Source organism: Ovis canadensis, chromosome 4 (assembly GCF_042477335.2).
Source record: "Ovis canadensis isolate MfBH-ARS-UI-01 breed Bighorn chromosome 4, ARS-UI_OviCan_v2, whole genome shotgun sequence".
In the NCBI taxonomy this organism is placed as follows: domain Eukaryota; kingdom Metazoa; phylum Chordata; class Mammalia; order Artiodactyla; family Bovidae; genus Ovis; species Ovis canadensis.
The window spans coordinates 102,717,391-102,729,906 of NC_091248.1; the positions used below are offsets into that span (position 1 = coordinate 102,717,391).

The window sequence follows — 12,516 nt, forward strand, 5'->3', positions numbered from 1 at the left end:
TTTGTTTATTGTCTTCTGGTTGGTTTATGGTTTTTATTATTATTTTTGTTGCTCTTTTCTTCTTTTGTTCTCTTCCTCTTATGATTTGATTACTTTCTTTAGTATTATGTTTGAATTTTCTCTTTTGTGTGTTTATCTATTATAGGTTTTTGGCTTGTGGTTACCATGAGGTTAATATACAACAACATGTATTATTTTTAAGTTGATGTTCCCTTAAGTTCAAACATGTTCTAATATCCCTGTATTTTTATTCCACCAGCCACCACTGCCATTGTTAATATTTCTGACATTATAGTTTACATCTTTTGTTTTTTGTATCCTTTAATTACTTATTGTGGATAGATGATTTTACTACTTTTGTCTTTTAACCTTCCTACTAGCTGTCTAAGTGGTTGATCTACTATCTTTACTATATGTTTGCCTTTACTAACAAGATCTTTGCTTTCATAATTTTCTTATTTCTAGCTGTAGTCTTTTCTGCTTAGAGTAGTCCTTTAAAATTTCTTATACAGGTGGTTTAGTGATGCTGAATTATTTAAGCTTTGGTTGTTAGTAAAACTCTATCTCCCTTTCAAATCTGAATGATAGCCTTGCCAGGTAGAATATTCTCAATGGTAGTTTTTTTTTCCCCCCTTTTCTCACTTTGACTATATTATGCCAATCCTTTCCAGCCTGCAAAGTTTCTATTGAAAAGTCAGCTGATAGTCTTAAGAGTTTCCTTGTATGCTACTAGTTGCTTTTCTTTTTTTCTTTTGAATGGAATCTTTTTATTTTTTTGAGCAGTAGGTCTCAACAGTGTGCTTAAAATATTAACATTAACTAAACCATGGTTAGAAAAAGATGTGCTGTTATATAAACTCTGTTGTTCCATTTACAGAGCACAAGCAGAACAGCTTGGTAATAAATCTTAAGGGCCCCTAGTATTTTCAGAATAGTAAATGAGTACTAGTTTAAACTTAAAGTCACCAGGTGCATTAGTTGAGAGAGTCAGCCTGTCCTTTAAGGCTTTGAAGCTAGGAATTTGACTTCTCTCTAGCTATGAAAGTCCTAGATATCATCTTCTTCCAGTATAAGGCCATTTCATCTATACTAAAAATCTACTGTGTAGTGTAGCCATCTTCATTAATTATCTTGGCAAGATCTTCTGGATAACTTGTTGCTTCTACGTTTATGTTATGGAGAGCTCTTTTCCCTAAATCTCATGAACCAACCACTGTGAGCTTCAAACTTTTCTACTGCAGCTTTCTTACCTCTCTCAGCCTTCAAGAAAATGAAGACCATTAGGGCCTTGCTCTGGACCAAGCTTTGGCTTATGGAAATGTTATGGTAAGTCTGATCTTCTATCCAGACGACTCAAACTCTCTACATACCAGCAATAAGGCTGTTTCAATTTCTTATCACTCATGTGTTCACTGGAGTAGCACTTTCAATTTCCTTCAAGAACTTGTCCTTTGCATTCACAAGTTGGCTAACTGGTGCAAGAGGCTTAGCTTTTGGCCTATTCTCATTAAGTTTAATCATTTCCAGCTTTTGATTTAAAGGGAGAGGTGTGCAACTCTTCTTTTCACTTAAACCCTTAGAGGCTTTTGTAAGGTTATTAACTCGCCTAATTTCAATAATGTTGTGTCTGAGGGAATAGGGGTTGTCTGAGGAGAAGGCCTGGTGTGCTGCAATTCATGTGGTTGCAGAGTTGGACATGACTGAGTGACTGAACTGAACTGAACTGAGGAGAGGAAGAGAGAAGGAAGAACCACCAGTTGGTAGAGCAGTCAGAATACACACAGCAATTAAATTTGCTGTCTTATATGGGCAAGGTTTATGATGTCCCAAAACAATTATAATAGCAACATCAAAGATCAATGACCACAAATCACTGTAACAAACATAATAAACATGAGGAAGTCTGAAACATTCGAAGAATTTACCAAACTGTGACACAGAGACACAAAGTGAGCAAAAGCTGTTGGAAAAATTGTGCCAATAGATTTGCTCAATGAAGGGTTGCCACAATCTTCAATTTATTTAAAAGAAAGAAAGAAAGAAAAACAGCATCTGCAAAGTTCAATAAAGCAAAGTGCAATAAAACATGGTATGCTTGTACATATCATATGATTCCATTTATAGGACAGGGTTAGGTATAACTACAGAAATAAAATGCTGAACAGTGTTTGCCAAGGGTTAGGCATCCAGGGGAAGGACTGATTATAAAGTAGCATAATGAGGGAATTTCAGGGAGGTGAAAAGACTATTTTATCTTGATTGTGCTATTGGCTGTTGATTACACAACACTGCATTTGTCAAAACTTATCAAAAACATTGGATTTTACCAAAGGTAAATTTAAAAAGTGAATAAAATGGTATAATGTTATGTGAATGTATAGAACATTGAATTCTATTATACTACTGCAAGCATATGAAAATTGTGTAAGTCCACAGAAGACTAAAAAGTAGTTTGGAAACACAGAACAATGATAAATATTTTGATGGTCAACTTTTCTCTTGAACTTTTGTTACATTTTAAAGTTCTCCTGCAATATAATTAAGTTTCAACAATTCATTAAAAGAAAGAATATAAAAATCAAACACTTTTACTTTTTCTAAAAGTTTCTAAAAGCAAAATAGATGTTTGGTCAGCTTCTTAAATTATTAGAGATTATTACTCTAAAAATAATCACTGGAACAACACTATTAATATTTCAAACTCTTTAACAAGCACCTCAAAAAATTTACTAAACGTGTTTTAAATAGTCTTGCAAAGTAAGACAGCAAAGTTTTTAGAAAAATCTCCAAAGACGGCTAAGCATATCGGAGTTGGAAAAAGCAATTTAATTCAAATACATATTACATTTGAAGTTCTTGCAGGATATCTACGTGAATCAGCTCAGTAATAATTATAACTATGTGGTAAGTATTATAAAGGAACACAAAGGTGCATGTAGAATCTCAGAAATGAAGAGATTAACTCTCTCTGAGGCCTAATGGAGAAGAGTACGTGTGGACTGAGTCCTAAAAAATAAAGAGGAGCTGGCTGCGTAAAGTCAGGGACAACATTCCAGGTGGAAGCACCAGAATGTGCGAAAGCTGGAAGGTGTGAGAGACTGTGAGGTATTCAATATAGTATAGTATTCAAGTGGACACTTGATCCAGAGAGTAGGAGAGAATTCAAGGTCGGAAACACAAACAGAAAATGTTAAATGGTTCATTTATCAACAGAAAAAATATCATTCAAAGAAAATTTCATCAATAAGATGATCTTCCACATGGACCCCTAGTAGAGTACTAAAGCAAAATTGGAATATACCTCATTTTACTATAGCATGAAAAGTGACGTCGCTTAGTTGTGTCCAACTCTTCGCTACCCCATGGACAGGAGCCTACACCAGGCTCCTCTGAGCATAGAGTTCTAATAAAGGAATACAGGGCAGGGAAAGGGTAGAGTACCTTAAGGTATCTTGCAACTTCTGGATTAAACAGAGGTGTTTTGATGTAATGAAAAAAGAGTGTTGCAATCCTTTTTCTGAGTCCTTCAAGATTCTGATGTTTGACTCCTCTCATCATAAGGTCCACCTCCCTGTCAATCAATTCCAGGATTTCCTGAGTCAGTTTACATTCATGTTCCTGTGTAAAATACACACACGTATTTTGTATAGAACATTAAACATCATCAAGTTAGTTTCTAAAGTTATCATCCAAACAAGCTAAAACTAGATTCCAAAAGTAATGAACCATTGCTAACATAAGTATAGACGAAAGTGAAAGTGAAAGTCGCTCACTCATGTCCAACTCTTTGCGACCCCATGAACAGTCCATGAAATTCTCCAGGCCAAAATACTGGAGTGGGTAGCTATTCCCTTCTGCAGGGGATCTTTCCAACCCAAGGATTGAACCCAAGTCTCTCGCATTGCAGGTGGATTCTTTATCAGCTGAACCACCAGGAAATCCCATAAGTATAGATGGAGACCACTAATTTGGAAAAGAAATTGACATTATCTACTGGAATTTAAGATATCCATATTCTACAACCCAGCAATTCTACTAAAGTGCTTTAAAGAAACATTCATGGAGTCATTGTTCAAACCAGTTCAAAATCAGAAATAACCAAATATCCATAAATAAATTGATTGCATAAATAAGTGAAAAAGTAGGTGGCTCAGATGGTAAAGAATCCACTACAACACAGAAGACCCAGGTTCAATCCCTGGGTCAGGAAGATCCCATAGAAGGGAATGGCTACCCATTCCAGTTTTTCTGCATGGAGAACGCCATGAACAGAGAAGCCTGGTGGGCTACAGTCCATGGGTTCACAAAGAGTCAGACACAACTGAGTGACTGTGAGTGATTAACACTTTTGGTTCATACAATAAAGTATTATCTAATATACAGAAATGAATTAACTAGAGCTATATACAATACCAAATTTAAATCTTACAAATTAATGTTTAGCAAATGAAGCAAGGCACAAAATAATACTTACTGTCTCATTCCATTTAAATAAAATTCAAAAATAAGCAAAACTACAGTATATTAATTAGAGATGTATCAGTTCAGTTTAGTAGCTCAGTTGTGTCTGACTCTTTGCAATCCCATGAACCACAGCACGCCAGGCCTCCCTGTCCATCACCAACTCCCGGACTTTACCCAAACTCACATCCATTGAATCGGTAATGCCATCTAGCCATCTCATCCTCTGTTGTCCCCTTCTCCTCCTGCCCTCAATCTTTCCCAGCATCAGGGTCTTTTCCAATGAGTCAGCTCTTTGCATTAGGTGGCCAAAGTATTGGAGTTTCAGTTTCAACATCAGTCCTTCCAATGAACACCCAGGACTGATCTCCTTTAGGATGGACTGATCTCCTTTAGGATGGACTGGCTGGATCTCCTTGCAGTCCAAGGAACTCTCAAGAGTCTTCTCCAACACCACAGTTGAAAAGCATCAATTATTTGGTGCTCACCTTTCTTTATAGTCCAACTCTCACATCCATACATGACCACTGGAAAAACCATAGCTTTGACTAGATGGACCTTTGTTGACAAAGTAATGTCTCTACTTCTTAATATGCTTTCTAAGTTGGCCATAGCTTTTCTTCCAAGGAGTAAGCGTCTTTAAATTTCATGGCTGCAATCATCATCTGCAGTGATTCTGGAGCCCAGAAAACTAAAGTCAGCTGCTGTTTCCCCATCTATTTGCCATGCAGTGATGGGACTGGATGCCATGATCTTAGTTTTCTGAATGTTGAGCTTTCAGCCAACTTTTTCACTCTTCTCTTTCACTTTCATCAGGAGGCTCTTTAGTTTTTCACTTTCTGCCATAAGGGTGGTGTCATCTGCATATATGAGGTTATTGATATTTCTCCCGGCAATCTTGATTCCAGCTTGTGCTTCTTCTAGCCCAGCGTTTCTCATGATGTACTCCGCATATAAGTTAAATAAGTAGAGTGATAATATACAGCCTTGACGTACTCCTTTTCCTATTTGGAACCAGTCTGTTGTTCCATGTCCAGTTCTAACTGTTGCTTCCTGACCTGCATATAGGTTTCTCAAGAGGCAGGTCAGGTGCTCTGGTATTCCCATCTCTTTCAAAATTTTCCACAGTTTATTGGGATCCACACAATCAAAGGCTTTGGCTCAGTCAATAAAGCAAAAATAGATGTTTTTTTATGGAACTTTCTTGCTTTTTCAATGATCCAGTGGATGTTGGCAATTTGATCTCTGGTTCTGCCTTTTCTAAAACCAGCTTGAACATCTGGAAGTTCACGGTTCACGTACTACTGAAGCCTGGCTTGGAGAATTTTGAGCATTACTTTACTAGCATGTGAGATGAGTGCAATTGTGTGATAGTTTGAGCATTCTTTGGCATTGCCTTTCTTTGGGATTGGAATGAAAACTGACCTTTTCCAGTCCTGTGGCCACTGCTGAATTTTCCAAATTTGCTGGCATATTGAGTGCAGCACTTTCACAGCATCATCTTTTAATATTTGAATTAGCTCAACTGGAATTCCATCCCCTCCACTAGCTTTGTTTGTAGTGATGCTTTCTAAGGCCCACTTGACTTCACATTCCAGGATGTCTGACTCTAGGTGAGTGATCACACCATTGTAATTATCTGGGTCATGAAGACCTTTTTTGTACAGTTCTTCTGTGTATTCTTGCCACCTCTTCTTAATATCTTCTGCTTCTGTTAAGTCCATACTATTTCTGTCCTTTATCGAGCCCATCTTTGCATGAAATCTTCCCTTGTTATCTCTAATCTTCTCAAAGAGATCTCTAGTCTTTCCCATTCTAATGTTTGGTAAATAGGAAGAAAAATCAAGGAAATGGCTACCATGAGAAGTAAGTAAGAGACTTCTCTGGTCGTCCAGTAGTTGAGAATCCGCCAGCCAGTGCAGGGGACACTGGCTTGATCCTTGGTCCAGACAGATTCCACAAATTGCAGGGCAAGTACGCCCACACACTTAGAGCCTGTGTTCCTCAACAAAAGAAGTCACCGTAATGAGAAGCCTGCACACCTCAACTAGAGAGTATCCCCCGCTTGCCGCAACTAGAGAAAGCCTACATGTAGCAACAAAGATCCAGAGCAAATATAAATAAATAAATAAACAACATTTAAAAAAAAAAAGAAAGCATGGTAATTATTTTTAGAGGATGAGAAAGTAAATTGAAAATATGAAGAGAAAGGACGATGCTGACAAAGTCCTGTTTTGGGCCCAAGGAGATGGCAACAGGGTTGGTAGTTTTACATTTGCAGATATATACTTGATATGTTTATTTCTGTATATTTACATAATTCACAATCATTTTAAATAAAATACTTGAAATGATTGAATAAGAAAGGCTAAATAAGAGTTAAGTGATTAAAGTAGAAGTATTTAGAATTAATAAAATAGAATTAAGTTGCTCCAACTTCCCAAGAGGGACTACAAGAAACATAGTTTGAATGAAGGAATCAGAAGGTAAAGTCAGTAATTATAAAATGTTCTTTTTTTTTTAATGCATACTTAGTATGGCTAATGAAAGGATCTGCATCGGTGGTCTTTGAGAGCACATTACAATGACCTGGAATGATTTTTTAAAATCTTAACATTGCTATCACACTTGAGTATCTGATTGACCTGTTCTGAAATGGGGTCTAGATATCATTCCTATTAATTTATTCTCATATTCTCTCTCCCCATTTCTCTATATAACTCTATCTCTTTCAAGCTGTCCAGATGATTCTAATGTATATTCAAGTTCAAGATTCACTGGTCTGTATGAGTAACTGTCATCAAAATAACACTTCTTATTTATTGAGGGCTCCCTATTTGTAAATATTGAGACATACAAATTATATATTTTATTTATATTGTATATACAGATGTATGTATAAGTATATACACAGGTATATATTTATATCCTCAAAGCAACTAATTTTACAGATAACAATAGTTTCAGAAATATTCAATAATTTATCTAAGGTTGTACAGCCACAATAAATAGAATCAGAATTCAAATTATGCTTAAAGACCTTGATCCTTTATCAAATATCGTTCAGTAAATGTGTATGTGGTTATGTTAGGTTAAATGTATTAAGATATGCACAACTTATCTTTTATGAGTCTATCCTCTGACTCTTTTAATTAACCAGCTAATGGTCCTAATTACATCAGGTAAGAGGATTTCTACTGTACTCCCTACCGGAACTCTCTTTTTTCCAGTTTGGTCATTTTATTGCCCTCTAGAGATATCATGTTTATTTCCTACCTCTGAACCTACTGCTTCTCCCTCTCCTCCTAACCATCTTTAACTTCAAAGACATAGTTACGAGACGCACATCTCTGAAAAGGCAGCCAGTACTTGAGTTCATGCCTTTGCTTTCAAGATGGGCAGTAATGTGAAAGAACTATGGAGACTGACCTTTCGATCAGACACATTTACTCAACTACTTAATGTGCCTTAAGTCAATAACTGATAAGGAAAAAGAAATAAAAATACTTATATACAAATTCTGCTTTAAAATGGATAAAAATAAAATTTTCATCACAAATGTCAAAATATCTAGACAATAATTGCTGTTTTATTGAGTATTAATCTCATGTTATATATATCTGCATTCATTAGAGAGACATTTATATTTAGACTATTCACTGTGTGATATTTACATTAGTATGTATCATAATACATAGTTTAAGAACTTTTAGATAAATACTAATGCATAAACCATATCCTCCCCAAATTGTACCCAAATGATATATTGTTGACAAAATAAAATTAATAATTTATTATCTTTATAATTACTTAATAGAAAGCATCTTATTTATTTTAGTATTCAATATTTTTACTGGTGATATGACACCCAAAACCTAAGAGAAGGTTAATGTACCTTTACTGTATGTTTAAGCGTTAAGAGTACGTCCAGCCTCTCATCTTGAGAGACATTCTTCAGCATGATGCAGCTATAGATGTTTTGCAGCTCTCTGGCTCTGATGGTAAATTGTGTATCCATATCAATTATTTTGCCATCAAATCTTCTCCATGTCTTTGGAGCTGAACACTTAAAAAAATAATATTATAACTATCAGTTAATTAAAGTTTCAAAAATAATCTTATTCTGTCTACTGTAAGTTAACTTTATTATCAGGTGATTTATGAATAAAAATATTACTAAAACTTTGTTGTTCAGTCACTAAGTCAGCTCTAACTAGAAATTAATTAAATAATTGGTAGACCACAGGAAAGTAAAACAATTTAGGAGGAAAAAATATCAGAGAGCTTCAGTCTACAGAAGTGCAAATGTTTTCTCAAGATTCAGAATGTGCTACTAATTTGTACTAACTAGCATGATTGCTGGGTTTCCCTGGTGGCTCAGTGGTAAAGAATCTGCCTGCTAGTGTAGGAGACGCGGGAGGCTCAGGTTTGATCCCTGGGTCCAGAAGATGCCCTGGAGGAGGAAATGGCAACTCACACTAGTACTCATGCCTAGGAAATGCCATAGACAGAGCAGCCTGGGGCACTACTACAGTCCATAGGGTTGCAAAAGGGTTGGGCACAACTGAGTGACTAAACAATGACAAAGTATGATGGTTAGCTTGATGGATTTGTGAAATAACTCATTACCTCCTTGGGAAAAACATGCTATTTAGAATGCTAAAAAGATAGTGTACTTGGTTCAATTATATTGAATTGGATGAATGTGCCTTGACAATCGAGAAAAACCTTTGTGGAACAATTGTTACAATCCTAATGTGTCAGACCTACAACTATAGTGAAATGGAACTCAGTTATAGTTCCATTTCCCATAAAAATAAATCCATAACAAGTTCACAGTTCTTTACAAAGCAGATGTCCACAGTAAAACATCTGTATTTAGCTATCTTAGCAGTGCTTTGGCCCCTGCCTCCCTGGTGATCGGTAGTATTCTCACTTTCTATTTCCAGATCTGGCTTGGTGCATCTCAACCTAGCCCACCTCCTGAACTGAAGGTCAAAGACGGAGTTAATTTTTCCTGAAGCTCATATAGGGAGTCCCACTCTAAGAATTCAGAGACAGGAAATAGTGAGTCCTAGCTGACTCAGGACACCACAGAATATTTAAAGACTATGTTTGCCAGTGCTATTGTTCCCTCCTGCCAAGACTACCACAACTTTAAGGGAAGATTTGTTGACCTAGAAAGAGCATAGTGAAAACTCAGTGACTCTTCTACTTTAAGGCATAAAGGTGCTGAGTTTCTTTCCCTGATTATAATTTATCAAAAAAGGTGACTATGTTGATCAGGACTTCTAACCATTCAATGCTCTATTTTTTGTAGACTGATAATTTGAGGCTTGGGAGACCTGTAGTTTAATTTATGTCATACTTGCAAGCATTTCAGTCTCAAATTTGATTCAGTTTAAAGCTTAAAGAGAAGCCCACATATTGGAACAAATCATCAGGAATGTAGAATAGCCAGATAGAGAAACTCTATAAGCCTGTATTTATTTAGTATGACAATAGTATGAGGAATTCTTAGTTACAGCCTCAATTTACCTTTTTTTTACATTTTATATTAGCTCAATTACATTGAAAACTTCCAAACTACTATTTAACAACAAATGTATTTGATATGTTTTCAAAGTAATGGCATCATTTTCTGATCAAAGGTAAAGTGGATGTTGTGCAGAGCTAGGAATCTTCATTAGAAACTTTAGATCCTCAGTTCTAGTTTCAATCTAGCAAATGAAAAGCTGCAGCTCTCTGATTAATTTCTATTTTTAGAACACAAATCTAATATTAAATAATGTAAAGTTAGATAGATAGATAGAATTAGTAAGAATTATTAAGATTATAAGAGGGAAATACTCAATAAGAATATTTTATGATTTAATTATTATCACTTGGAAATTTTTTAAATATATTGTTTTCATGGATATACTCTTATTTGGGGTAGATCTCAGAGTGTTATTGAAATATAATATTTATTGCAAAGCTCTTTTTGAAACTTCTAAGGAATAAGCAATCTTAGGCTACATTTTATATCGCAATCTTTTAAAGTCTAAAGCCTTAATCTGCAGAGTTTTACTCAGGGAAATGCTATTAAATGTAATTTCTTTTCTTTTCTTCCAGTAATGTGAACAATACCTTTAGCTCTGCAGGCTGATAAGTTATTTCATTTGTAATAATCCAAGTACAATAACCTTTTAATGAAATGCTTAGTTCATCTACTCTATTCTGGTTCTTCTCAGCTGGGCTGTTGATTTAATTCGACCTTTCCTCCAAGTTTTTGGTCCCATTTAAGATATTACAATATAGTAATACTCTGTATTTTTTCCAAATATCAGTTCACTTCAGTTCAGTTCAGTCACTCAGTCCTGTCCCACGCTTTGCAACCCCGTGAATCGCAGCACCCCAGGCCTCCCTGTCCATCACCAACTCCCGGAGTTCACTCAGACTCACGTCCATCCAGTCAGTGATGCCATCCAGCCATCTCATCCTCTGTCATCTCCTTCTCCTCCTGTCCCCAGTCCTTCCTAGCATGAGGTGGCCAAGTACTGGAGTTTCAGCTTCAGCATCATTCCCTCCAAAGAAATCCCAGGGCTGATCTTCAGAATTGACTGGTTGGATCTCTTGCAGTCTAAGGGACTCTCAAGAGTCTTCTCCAACACCACAGTTCAAAAGCATCAAATCTTTGGCACTCAGCTTTCTTTACAGTGCAACTCTCACATCCATACATGACCACAGGAAAAACCATAGCCTTGACTAGACAGACCTTTGTTGGCAAAGTAATGTCTCTGCTTTTGAATATTCTATCTAGTTTGGTCATAACTTTCCTTCCAAAGAGTAAGCGCCTTTTAATTTCATGGCTGCAATCACCATCTGCAGTGATTTTGGAGCCCCCCAAAATAAAGTCTGACACTGTTTCCACTATTTCCCCATCTATTTGCCATGAAGTGATGGGACAAGATGCCATGATCTTAGTTTTCTGAATGCTGAGTGTTAAGCCAATTTTTTCACTCTCCTCTTTCACTTTCATCAAGAGGCTTTTTAGTTCCTCTTCACTTTCTGCCATAAGGGTGGTGTCATCTGCATATCTGAGGTTATTGATATTTCTCCCAGCAATCTTGATTCCAGCTTGTGCTTCTTCCAGCCCAGCGTTTCTCATGATGTACTCTGCATATAAGTTAAATGAGTAGGGTGACAATATACAGCCTTGACGTACTCCTTTTCCTATTTGGAAACAGTCTCTTGTTCCGTGTCCAGTTCTAACTGTTGCTTCCTGACTTCCATATAGGTTTCTCAAGAGGTAGGTCAGGTGCTCTGTCATTCCCACCTCTTTCAGAATTTTCCATAGTTTATTGTGATCCACACAGGCAAAGGCTTTGGCATAGTCAATAAAGCAGAAATAGACGTTTTTCTGGAACTCTCTTGCTTTCTCCATGATACAGCAGATGTTGGCAATTTGATCTCTGGTTCCTCTACCTTTTCTAAAACCAGCTTGAACATCCCGAAGTTCACGGTTCACGTATTGCTAAAGCCTGGCTTGGAGAATTTTGACCATGACTTTACTAGCATGTGAGATGGGTGCAATTGTGCGGTAGTTTGAGCATTCTATGGCATTGCCTTTCTCTGGGATTGGAATGAAAACTGGCCTTTTCCAGTCCTGTGGCCACTGCTGAGTTTTCCAAATTTGCTGGCATACTGAGTGTAGCACTTTCACAGCATCATCTTTCAGGATTTGAAATAGTTCAAATGGAATGCCATCATCTCCTCTAGCTTTGTTTGTAGGGATGCTTTCTAAGGCCCACTTGACTTCACATTCCAGGATGTCTGGCTCTAGGAGAGTGATCACACCATTGTGATTATCTTGGTCGTGAAGATCTTTTTTGTACAGTTCTTCTGTGTATTCTTGCCACCTCTTCTTAATATCTTCTGCTTCTGTTAGGTCCCTACCATTTCTGTCCTTTATCGAGCCCATCTTTGCATGAAATGTTCCCTTGGTATCTCTAATTTTCTTGAAGAGATCTCTAGTCTTTCCCATTCTGTTGTTTTCCTCTATTTCTTTGCATT

The 12,516-nt window shown here is 36.6% G+C and overlaps 1 protein-coding gene across 2 annotated transcripts in view; it reads right to left on the bottom strand.

Moving 5' to 3' along the window:
- Positions 1 to 12,516, bottom strand: part of IQUB (IQ motif and ubiquitin domain containing) — a 78,064-nt gene that overhangs the window by 11,003 nt on the left and 54,545 nt on the right. The window contains exons 9-10 of one of the 2 annotated variants that reach the window (XM_069586916.1): positions 8,357 to 8,527; positions 3,442 to 3,618 (exon numbers count right to left, since the gene is read on the bottom strand). In XM_069586916.1, the coding sequence (XP_069443017.1) occupies positions 3,442 to 3,618; positions 8,357 to 8,527 (348 nt within the window). The remainder of the gene's footprint in view (positions 1 to 3,441; positions 3,619 to 8,356; positions 8,528 to 12,516) is intronic. The other variant, XM_069586917.1, reaches the window with a different exon arrangement.